This window comes from Grammomys surdaster, unplaced genomic scaffold (genome assembly GCF_004785775.1).
Source record: "Grammomys surdaster isolate TR1022 unplaced genomic scaffold, NIH_TR_1.0 125934, whole genome shotgun sequence".
Classification (NCBI taxonomy): domain Eukaryota; kingdom Metazoa; phylum Chordata; class Mammalia; order Rodentia; family Muridae; genus Grammomys; species Grammomys surdaster.
The window spans coordinates 1,897,071-1,909,648 of NW_021620757.1; the positions used below are offsets into that span (position 1 = coordinate 1,897,071).

The following is a 12,578-nucleotide window of genomic DNA, read 5'->3' on the forward strand; positions in this document are numbered from 1 at the left end:
CCCTCCTCTTCTCTTTCAATACTGGATTGCACTATGAATACCATGCTGGCCTTGAACTCACAGTTTCTTCTCTTTTTCTTCTACAGTTTTTCTCCTCCTCTTCCTCTTCCTTCTGCAGAATTGGAACTTACTAAGGTTTTTTTAAAGATTTACTTTATGCATATGAATGTTTTGTTGGCACATATGTCTGTGCATTATGTGAGTACCCGATGCCTACCTAGGTCAGAGGTAGGCATTGGATCCCTTGAAACTGGAGTTCTAGACATTATGTGGGTGCTGAGTCACCTCTTCAGCCCTTAGGAAAGGTTTTCATGTGGATTTAGGGGCCAGTGTCTGAGGAGAAAGACTCAGGGAAAGGGCATTATACACAATAAGTCATAGGTATGTGTTTTCAAGAATCACTTAGTTTCCTGATTTTATTAAAACCACTGACATTCGAATCACTAAATTTTATAACTTTTATGAATTCATGCTAGTAAGGGAGGGATGTCTTGAGGTTTGTAATAGATTTTATTTTTTTTAAAGATTTTATTTATTTAATGTACATAGCTGTCTTTAGATACACCAGAATCTGTTACAGATGGTTGTGAGTCACCATGTGGTTGCTGGGAATTGAACTCAGGACCTCTAGGAAGAGCAGTCAGTGCTCGCAACCACTGAGCCATCTCTCCAGCCCTGTAATAGATTTTATCATCTCAGCAAATTAGCAGCAGGGAACAGAGAATGAGAAAAGCAAAGTTCCTGCCATTCTCCACAGTTCCCTAGTCAGAATTCATCTTTTTCTTTCTTTCTTTCTTTTTTTTTCCCAGAATTCATCTTAGACTACATCTAAGGACTTGTATGTGGTGTACGTGGTGTTTGGGTGGGCGTGTTGTAGATGCATGTGGTGGAGGTTAGAGGTCAGTGTTTAGGTACCTTCCTTGATCACTCTCCATGTTGTATTTTGGTACCAGGTCTCTCACTGAACCTGGAGCTCATTGATTCAACTAGGCTGCTTGGTCAGTGAACTGGAGAGATCTGCCTGCCTCTCTCCTCAGCATGGGACTACAGATGTGTGCCACTGGGCCCAGCCCTTGCAGGGGTGCTGGGATCAGAGCTCAGGATCTTAGGCAAGCAGGCTAAGTCATCTTTTCAGTCCCTCATAAGGATTTAATCTGTATATAAAAATTAAAAATATATATAAATAAATAAAAGCCTACAAACAACAAATTTCCTCATTTAAAAACTTCATCCTGCCGGGCGGTGGTGGCACACGCCTTTAATCCCAGCACTTGGGAGGCAGAGGCAGGTGGATTTCTGAGTTTGAGGCCAGCCTGGTCTACAGAGTGAGTTCCAGGACAGCCAGGGCTATACAGAGAAACTTGTCTCGAAAAAACCAAAACAAACAAACAACTTCATCCCTAAAATTTTGATTAGGAAAAAATTATTTTGTTGAATGTCATTTTAATTTTTATTTGATTTAATAAGATATTGATGAAATTGTCTGCTTTGACTAGGTACTATTACCAAAGAGGTATTCTTGCAAAGGTGGAAGGTCAGCGCTTGGTGTATCAGTTTAAAGAAATGCCAAAAGACCTTATATACATAGATGATGAGGATCCAGGTTCCAGCATCGAGTCTTCGGATCAGTCCTTATCGTCAACCACCATGTCAAGTCGGAGTCAAGCAAACCGATCGAGAGGATCTTCAAGTCCTGGAGTAAAAGGAGGGGCCACTACAATTCTAAAAGGGAATTCTAAGGCTGCGAAGCCCAAAGATCTTGTGGAAGTTGGACAGCCTTCAGAAGTTTTGAGGACAGTGCAGCCCTCACAGGCTCCCTATCCTACCCAGCTCTTTCGGACTGTTCATGTCGTACAGCCAGTCCAAGCTGTCCCGGAAGGAGAAGCAACCATAACCAGCACCATGCAGGAGGAAGCAGCAAATTCTTCAGTTCAAAGTATTAGGTGAGGAAACAGTGACCAGAGCATGTGGCCCTGTGATGCCATTGCTTGTTAGTGGGTCAGGATTCAGAAGGCAGAGTTTTTGGTCAACAGATTGTTTCAGGAGTAAAATTATATGAGTTTTCTAATTCTATGAGTTTTCAGTGGTTCCTTGTTTGTTTGTTTTTAATTATGTGTATTTGTATGTGTGTTTGTGTCGGGTTTTGTGTACTTGACTTCACATGCCTGTGAAGGTCTGAGATACTAGATCCCTTGGAACTGGGGCTGTAGACAGTTGTGAGTTGCTTGAGGTGAGTGTTGGGAATTGAATTCCTGTTATCTACAAGAGTAGTGCATGCTCCTAACCACTGAATCATCTTTCATAACTGAGACATTCAGGATGCACTGAACACAAAGGATACCTGTTATCACCTGGGATAATCCTGTTTCAGAACACTTCTGAAACGTAAGTGGGAAGGTCAGAAGTCAGGTCTCTTCTTTAGGTGTTAGTGTGCCAGTGTTGGGAAGTCTCCTAGTCTGTTTCATCTAATCAGACTTTAAAGAGTCTAACTGACCAGGAAAAATCCTGTCTTTAGATTGGTCTTCTGAAAAATGTAATACTATTCTCATTTGATTTTAGAATAAATCCAGAGAGCATTTGGAATGGTCTAAAATTAAGTGGGTATTTATATTCTTAGGATTTGTCTTAGTTTGGGTTACTATTGTTATGAAGAAACACCATGACCAAAAGGAAGTTGGGGAGGAAAGGGTCTTATTTGGTTTACACTTCCACATCATAATCCATCACTAAATGAAGTTGAGTCAGGAACCAGGGTTAGAACCTGGAGACAGAAGCTGACACAGAGACCAAGGAGGAGTGCTCCTCATGACTTGTTCCTCATGACTTATCCAGCCTGCTTCCTTACAGAACCAGGAACCACCCACAATGGGCTGACCCGCCCGCTCAGCCCCCATCGCTAATTAAGAATATGATCTACAGACTTGTCTAAAGCTTGATCACACAGAGGCATTTTCTCAACTGGGGTTTTCTCTTCTCAGATGACTCTAGCTTGTGTCAGGTTGACATATAAAACTAGCCAGCACGGGGTTCCTTCCTTTATTCTGCCATGGATCTCCAGAACATGAATTATACGTAGAATTTTATTGGGTCTGGAAGAACCACTGCCTCTTCATTGGTTCTCCAAAGTGGTTCCTTCCCCAAAGCAAGATCGGGAGGAAAGGGTTTATGTAAACTTATGTAAATCATCAATGGTTCAGTTTTTCCTTTGACTCAATTTATGTGTGTCCTTAGTCTTTAAAAGTTTTCATTTGACTTTGACTTCATGCTAGTTCAAGGAATAACAAAGAAACCCCTGGCAAAGTGTTTTCTGAAAATGGTCCCTGGTAAATGTAGAAGTCCCATTTTCTTTCTTTTCTCTTTTCTCTTTTCTTTTCTTTTCTTTTCTTTTCTTTTTTTTTTGAGACAGGGTTTCTCGGTATAGCCCTGGCTGTCCTGGAACTCACTCTGTAGACCAGGCTGGCCTCGAACTCAGAAATCCACCTGCCTCTGCCTCCCAAGTGCTGGGATTAAAGGCGTGCACTACCACTGCCCGATGGAAGTCCATATTCTTTACTACTTATTTATGCACTAATAGTTTGTCTAAAGGTCTTTAAAATTATCCTCTAAAATGCTAATGCTGTAGGTTTACTGTAAAAGCAAGGTAGCATGTTATTTTTATTTTTCAAAATATACTTTTTAAAGTTACATAAGTGTCCCTTATGCATAGACATAAGATGGTAAGTAGAAATTTTTCCCTTTAAAGTTGACTGGGAGGATATAGTTTGCCTTAACTCCACATATACTAAAATGAGTTCAGATGAGATTCGAGACCCAGACTCATGTCTGGATGTATCCTGAGACACATTTGAATGGAAACTAATCACAAAACAGTAGTCAACGATGGTTGTGAAGGGAGGAACAATGTATTCCATCCTTTAACATGAAGGATAGATGCAGCTTGATGCAGGGAGGGGTCCCCAGGCTGCTAGGCTATCCCTGGGCTTGCTTGCTTTAGTGGTATACAGCTACAGTTTCATCACTCAGAATACTGAGGCAGGAGGATTATAATGTTGTGAACTTGAGCTATATAAGTAAGACCCTATTGGCAAACAAACAAACAAAATCTAGGGGCCAATAGAGTGGCTCAGCAGATAAAGGCATTTGCTTCAATGATCTAAGTTTTTTTCCTATGGGACCCATACGTTAGAAAGAGAGAACTGATGGATACAAGTTGTCTTCTGACATCTTCAAGTGTGCCTTGTAGCATGTACACACACACACACACACACACACACACACACACACACACACACACACCAAGTATCTATCTATTTAAGAAAAAATTGTCCAGGTCAGTTATCTGTTCAAACTCTCATTTCTGCAAAGACAGACCGACTCAGATGGGAAGCACAGGAATGCAGTGTATTGGAAAAACCTGGCTCCTAAGGTCGTTTTCCGTTCACTTGGCTTGCTGGATGCTCCCCCAGCTTGGTTAGGAGTCTGCTCCTACCACCACTGAGTCTTTAGCACTTACTGCCTGCTCTCCTCTAGCTCCACCCCAGAAAGCTGTTAAAGCTGGAGTGCTGCTCTGTGCCTGTAGCCTCAACATTCAGGAGGATCACTGTACGTGTGAAGCCAGTGTGGTCAGCATAGCAGGTTCCAGGCCAGCCAGAGCTACACAGCAAGACCCCATCTCCAAAATTAAGAAAAAAAGAAAGAGAAGAAAAAGCAGCAGCCGGGCAGTGGTGGCGCACGTCTTTAATCCCACACTTGGGAGGCAGAGGCAGGCGGATTTCTGAGTTCGAGGCCAGCCTGGTCTACAGAGTGAGTTCCAAGACAGCCAGGGCTACACAGAGAAACCCTGACTCTCAAAAAAAAAAAAAAAAAGAAAAAAAAAAGAAAAAAGAGAGAGAAGAAAAAGCAGCAGCCTGTAGCATTCTTTCATGGACTGATGTTCTAGTGCTGACTTGGTTGGCAGACTGAACTGGAGATTTAGCATCCCACACGGATGAGCCATCCTGTGCTTTCCCATGTATTTCCAATTTGCACTTGGTCTTCGTTCTTCTGTCTTTTCATACAGCCTACATATCTTCTCACGAGTGACAGGTTATCTATAATGACTAGCACATTTATGTTTAGTGATTTGCTAGTTGAGGTTAGTTTAGCACTGAGCCATTTAAAGTGTAACATTCATAAAGTAGCTTCACAGAATTCAGAGAGAACAGTTGAACTCAAGATACAGAGTTTTCAACTGATTTATAATCACAGCAACCACAACTATAAACTTTAAGCTGTGTGTAGTAGTGTATTCCTATAATCCTAGCACTTGGGAGGTAGAGGCAGGGCCTGGTGATAAAGACTATCCTAAGCTATGAGATGTATGTCTCAAACAAACAAACAAACAAACAACCCTATAAACTTCACAAGTGTGAACTTTTAAAATTATATTGAAATATAATCACATCATTTAGAAACTTTTATTTAATAATGAGGTTAGCTCATTATTCCACTTAGTTCCATAAACTGGATTTTACATTAATTTTTGTATGTTACAGTTTTATGCCGGGTAGGGCAGTACATGGCTGTAATTCTGTTTGTTGGTGGATGGGGTCAGGGCTAGTTTGGACAACACAGAAAGAACCTGTATAGGAAAAATTACTGTGAAAATTACTTTGGTGTTTAAAATTGCTAAAATATATGTGTATCTTATTTTGCCAAAGTATGGCCTTAATTTTGTTCTCTGTTGGCTTAGACCTTGTAGGAGTTACAGTCATGACTTCCTTGGTGTTGATTTGACACCAATTATGAGCTACTGAAATCCCAGTAACTCCTTTAAAAACACATAACCCTGTTAAGATAGGATTTTTAAAAGTTAATCATTTTTTTTTCTCTCATGTTAAAGTTGAAAACAATTATGTGACATTGGCTATTTACTGGGAGTGAGCACAGTGAGTCAGCAGATCTGCTTTTAAATCCATGCTTTGCTTCAGCGAGGCTCATCCATAGATGCTTTGCTTAGTGTCTTCATACCTTACTTGTAGTAATGTGGTGTTTACAGATTGTTCATCTGAGATAGGAGCTTTCTATGTAGCCTTGGCTGGTCTTGAACTGTCTCTGCCTCCTGAGTGTGCTGAGTACAGGTGTGTGCTGGTACCACCAAGCCTGTATAATGTTTAGAATGAGGTCTGGCATGGTGTTAATTATGCTGTGATAGAAATAGGGGAAGTAGCAATGGGATGTACTTTTAAGAGTAACTTGTAAAGTATTAAAGCTTTAAAAGATGTTCCATTTGCTAATTGTCTCACTTCCATTTGTTGATCTCAATAGGACAATACAGGCTTCAACCCAGGTTCCAGTAGTCGTGTCTCCTGGCAACCAACAGTTACATACAGTAACACTCCAGACAGTGCCACTCACAACGGTTATAGCCAGCACAGACCCATCGTCAGGTGCAGGGTCTCAGAAATTTATCTTACAAGCCATTCCGTCATCCCAGCCCATGACAGTACTGAAGGAAAATGTCCTGCTGCAGTCGCAGAAGCCGGGCTCTCCTCCTTCAATTGTCTTCAGCCCCACCCAAGTACAGCAGGTCCTCACAAGCAACGTTCAGTCCATTTGCAACGGGGCTGTCAGTGTGGCTTCCTCTCCATCGTTCAGTGCTACCACACCTGTGGTAACTTTCTCTCGGGGTTCACAGCTGGTTGCACACCCATCTGGCACTGTGATCACTTCTGTTATCAAAGCTCAGGAAACAAAAACTCTTAAACAAGAGGTGGAGAAAAAGGCTGAAGATCATTTGGGTGAAGATGCTGAGAAAACTGAAGAGCAGCAGCCCCAGCCTTATGTGATGGTGGTATCCAGTTCAAACGGGTTTTCCTCTCAGGTAGCCATCAAACAGAATGAACTGCTAGAGCCCAACTCTTTTTAATTAATACACCAAAGGAATTATGGGTGGTTATTTTTTTAATTGAACTCATTTTTCAGTTGTCTGACCATAACATGATTTTTCTAAGATAAAATCCACAGAAGTTCTTAATTTTATAATTGTTAAAAAACAGTTACTTTTGACTTTGCTAGATAAGGAGGAAAACCCGAGTGTGTCTTTTCTCTAAATGTTTCAGAACTTAGTTGTGAAGGAGCAGGAATTTTATACGATGAAGAAATTCTTGAGATTTTTTTCAGTTGCTATATCATAAGAATTTTTAAAGTTTCTTTTCTAGCTTGACACTGTATTAGCTTCCTGAATAGTTTGAAAATACTACTTAAATATAAGTCAACAGGAAATTTATATAGGAAACATTTTCATTCCACTTGTATAATTTAAGTCTTGACTCTTTCAGATGCAAGAGACTTATTTTATACTATTAAAATTGTTGTGATGTCACTTAGCTTGACTTTAGTTGGCTGGACTGTTTCATATACTACGAATTTGTAAAATAACATTACAAATTGAAATGTGTACGCCCAATGTGTTGCCATATACCTGTAATACTAGCATGTGGGAGGTGGACAGAGGGCAATCAGGAGTTCAAGGCCAGCCTTAGCTACATAGTGAGTTTGAAGCCAGCCTGGGCTACATGAAACCTTTAAAAAAAAAAACCCAAAACAATAACAAAAAATTTAAGTGTGCCTATGATAATGTCTGAACCTGAGTTTAAGAAATGTGATATTATAAAGGCAGCACTTGTGACACTTCTACTAGCTAGATGTGTGACCCTGGGCAGGCCATTTCCCCCTGCTAGTCTATGCCGTTCTGGAAAAATGAAGGGATGCATTGGACTAGACAAAATGATCTACAAGTTCCCTTCTTATTATAAATTTTATGATTTTAATTATCTGAACTTTAAAATTATTTGGACTATTACCAGATTATTTCCTTATGTAAACATAGGTAAAATACTGCTTAAAAATGTTTTTCTCATAAAATTACTATCAGCAAGATCTGCCATAAATTCTTCCTAAGTTCTTTGCTCATTAATCAGTCCTTAGACCACTGTGTATCGTGGCTTATTAGAAAGCTGAGTGTTAAATGACAGACTGTTATTCTAAGAGAGTCAGGGCTCTGAGAGCCAAAGACGCCACTAGTGTCCTGAGCTAGCATAGCTGAGTCAGTTATTATTATAAAGGCATAATTGTTTTTTATTTGGATCATTTTTTTTTTTTACTGTGGGTGAAGGGGGAGGGAAGTTGCATACAAAGATATCATATATCCAAGTTTCTGAAGTAGAGTTTTTAGATTACTTTTCAATGTAAATAATGTACATTTAATGTCACAAGAAATTGTTTTCTGCAAATTCTCTAGTATAGAAAGTTTTGTAGAAGAAAAATTATTGTGTTTAGAGGTCTAATATTATATGTTTTCATATTATAAAATGAATTTGTATTTAAACAAAAATTTAAATTTTGGAATCCTCTAAACATTTTTGTATCTTTAATTGTTATTATTAAATCATGTAAAAGTTCTCAATATTTCTGATTTCAAGCAATTGTTTCTTGTCTGTAATTCTTTTGCTTTTTGACACAAGGCCTCCTCAGACACACTGCTGTCCTGGAACTAGTGATTGTCCTGCCTCAGACTCTTGAGTGCAGGCACATGTAACCAAGTATACCTGGCAAGGTTCTTCTTCTCCTTTTTTTTTTTTTAATACTTTTATTTATTTTATATATATGATGTTGCTGTTAAGACACACCAGAAGAGGGCATTGGATCCCATTACAGATGGTTGTGAGCTACCATGTAGTTGCTGGGAATTGAATTCAGGACCTTTGAAAGAGCAGTCAGTGCTCTTAACCACTGAGCCATCTCTCCAGCCCACCTGGCAAGGTTCTTATACTGAGTACACATCCGAGTGCATGCCTGAGGGGAGTTGGTTCTTTTCTCCCACTATGGGTACACATGCAGGAACGCAAGTAGAGAGGAGAGCACAGCTCAGTCCTCACCATCACTGGGCCTGAGGAGGATCCTACAGGCCTGTGCTGCTGCTTCCAGCACTTCCTAAGTCCTAGGGATCCGGATGGAGGCCATGGGGCTGACATAGTAAGTGATTATTTTCACTGAGCCATCTCCCCAGCCCTAAAACAGGCGTTCTTGTCAATTGCTCAATTTGGAAAAAGAAAAATTCAAGAAAAAAAAATCTCTGTAACATGGTATGCCCCTACTCTCTTAGTGGTAACTTAGTAATTTTTCACATTTTCGTACCCATTTGTGTGTGCATGTGCATGTGTGTTGAGACCGGGTCTCACTCACTGTGTACCTCTTGGTAGCTTTGAATTCAGAGGATCCACTTGCTTTTGCCTTCCAGGTGTTGAGATTTAAGGCATGTGTCAGGACTGATACATAACCTTTTAAAGCATTATTGGATGTGTGTGTGTGTCTTGAGTTTCTAGTGCTGTGAAGAGACACCATGATCATGGTAACTCTTAAAAAAGAAAACATTTAATTGGGGGTCACTTACACTGTCAGAGGGTTAGCCTATTATCCTCATGGTAGTGAGAAGGGCAATATAAAGGCAGACATGGTAGCTGAGAGTTCTACATCTACATTAGAAGGCAGCAGTGAAGGGACACTGGCCCTGGCTTCGGCCCTTAAAATCTTCAGAACCCATCCCTATACACATCCTTTCTCCAACAAGGCCTCACTTCCCAATCCTAATTTTTGTTTTTCAAATAGTGTCACTCCCTGGTGACCAAGCATTCAAATCTGAGACTATGGGACCATTCTCATTCAAACCACCACCTGTTTGTCTGTGTGTGTGTGTATGTGTGTATGTATGAATGTATGTACTGGCTGGTTTTATGTCAATTTGACACAAGCTAAAGTCATCACAGAGAAAGGAACCTCAGTTGAGGAAGGGATTTCATGAGATCCAGCTGTAGGGCATTTTCTCAATTCTTGATCAATGTGGGAGGGCCCAGCCTACTGTGGGTAGTGCCACACCTGGGCAGGTGGTCCTAGGTTTTAGAAGAAGTCAGGATGAGCAAGGCACGGGAGCAAACTAGTAAGCAGCACCTATCTACGGCCTCTGCATCAGCTCCTACCTCCAGGTTCCTGCCCTGTTTGAGTTCCTGTCCTGACTTCCTTCAGTGAGGAACAGCAATGTGGGGTTTAGTAACACTTTCCTCCTCTACTTGCTTTCTGGTCATGGTGTTTTGTCACAGCTGTAGAAACCTTAATGAGCTACATTTGTGAAGTGCCTATTGAAGCCCGGAGGTGTTGAATAGCCTAAGACTAGACTTACAGATGTGTGAGAGCTGCCATGTGGGTGTGGAGGAATCGAACCTCGGATTCCCGGGGAGAACAGCCAGTTCTCTTAACCTCTGAGCCATCTCTCCAGCCTACTAATGAAATTTTATAGGTATACAATATTAATATACTATAAACAACTTGCAGAAAACTTTTTTTTCCAAGAGGGGGTCTCAATGTATAGCTCTGTCCGACTTTGAATCATTAGATAGCCCAAGCTGACGTTGCACTCTTGGCAATCCCTGCCTCAGACTCACGATTTAGAGATTAAAAGTGTGTGTCACAAAGTCCATCTAAACTAAACCCTGCTATTGTGTGTGAGAGACACACAAACACATACGCAGATGGAGAGAGAGAGGGAGACAGGGCCACAGAACATCTTTGTGGAGTTGGTCCTCTCCTTCCACCTTTAAGTCCTGGGGAGCAAATTCAGTTCTCCAGGCTTGTGTATGTAACAAGTACAATTATCTGCTGAGTTGCCTCACCAGACCCTAAACCAAACCTTTTAACTTAGGTCAGTAGAGATTTTCACTGAACAGGAAGATGGCAACTCATTTGTGCCACTTTAACAAAAAATACTTAAGACTGACTGGGTCATTGATTAGGCACAGAAACTTTAGAGTTTAGTTTAGAGTCTAGAAAATTGGAAATGAATGTGCTGGCAATCCTGGCAATTCTGTTTCCAAGAATATGCCTTGAACTTTGAATAGAGCAGTGAAATTGCCATCAAGTTTAAGGGGAAATGAAGATTTTTTTTTTTTTCAGTAAGCGGGGTTGGGTTAATTGGTATTTGTATGGAGGATAAAATAATAAATTTTTATTCCTTGTACTTTCAAAAAAAGTTCTCAATGTAGATAGATAACAGACTTAAATGTGGAAAGTGAGAGATCTAGAGGAAATGTATCAAGAGCCTTTGAATAGGCAGTCTTACACATGGCACAAAAGAAATGATTATAAACTAATCTACGTGAAAACTTGTTTCAGATGATATTAAGAGATGCCAACTGGCACAAGGTGTCTGCAATAAATGCATCCAAGAAGGAATTCACATCCAGCCATACAAAGAACTGCAAACTGAACAAAACTTACATTTGCTTTAAAGACATTTATGCAGAAGACAATCCTCATCTTTATGGAGCTGTTCTTTTACAGTTTAGTATCTGCCGGGCACACAGTAACGTAAAACAACCTCGAATGGAAAGATCCAAATCGAAACTCTCTACCTTCCCTTACAAATCTGCTTAGCTTCAGTTTAGTTCGGCTAATTTGATCTTCTCAGCAATTACTCAAACCAGAAACCTGCATCTCTTTAGTGGCCAGCTGGCCCTGTTCTGCCTCAAGTGTCTCTGCCAGCTACTTCTCCATTCCTACAGGTGGATTCAGATTCCTTTCTTTCCTGTTATCTTTTATCAGCCCTTCTTTTCCTCCTTCATACCACCCATTTTCAATACAGATAGGCTATACCTACAGGTCGCAAATTTGCTACACTTTAAACTTTGTAGTATTCCACACTTCCATTTCTTGATGACCCCACATACTTAAATCTTTGTAACTTCCGTTTCTCCATCTTGAATACGGGCTCAAGTTTCTCTGTATTTTCGAACGCCCTCCCATCCTTTTTTTTTTTTTTTTTTTGCATCTGCAAGGGGTGAGTGGTAGGTGTGGGTGTAAAAAATTAGAATACCTACGATAGTTAGCAAGCACAATCAGGAGTTTGGCCAGTATGGAAGACGTGCTAGAAAAGTGGGGAAGACAAAAGTTAGGTCTTTTTAGAGTTAGAACTCAGAAAACGTGGGCGAGTTCAACAGTGGGAATATGTACGCAAATGCCTGAACTGCAATCTCTTTTTCTTCGTGGACTGTTATGTTTCCAGACTGAGGTCTTAGATATATCATGTTTGAGGAAACCATCGACCACCTCATTCATTTCATCTGCTAAAATAGATTTGATAAAACGACTTTCTGAGCGTATCAACAGCTTTTAAATCAAGTTTGGGGTGCAGTTTTAATGCAGTGGATTTTTAAGTTCTGTTACTCTGCTGACTCTCAACTGCCACTCCTTCCTGTTGGCCCTTACCACTCAGTCTCAAAGAATTCGCAGGAAACTTCCCAGTGTGATGTTTGGCTCTATGGACAGCGGGGGATGGGGAGCTTACTGGTTACTTAGAACACAAGGCAGCACAAAGACTAATAGTTGTTGGTCACTTTCATCCACGAGGTGCCTGCGAAACAGGCTTTTCTTGGTTTGGAAAGCTGACTAGGAAGGAAGCTTGGGGTGTGGAGCGCTGGCAGGGACTCCAGAAAACTCCATTCCCAACGCCGGTAACGTGACTTCCGGCGAGCCAGCCCGTCCGTGTT

General features: G+C 40.7%; 1 protein-coding gene across 2 annotated transcripts in view; it reads left to right on the top strand.

The window, feature by feature from the left end:
• Elf1 (E74 like ETS transcription factor 1) overlaps positions 1 to 8,461 on the top strand; it is a 94,012-nt gene extending 85,551 nt beyond the window's left edge. For both annotated transcript variants that reach the window (XM_028752731.1, XM_028752730.1), the window contains exons 8-9: positions 1,497 to 1,943; positions 6,307 to 8,461. In XM_028752731.1, the coding sequence (XP_028608564.1) occupies positions 1,497 to 1,943; positions 6,307 to 6,907 (1,048 nt within the window). In that variant the 3' untranslated portion in view covers positions 6,908 to 8,461. The remainder of the gene's footprint in view (positions 1 to 1,496; positions 1,944 to 6,306) is intronic.
• The last annotated feature ends 4,117 nt before the right edge of the window (positions 8,462 to 12,578 follow it).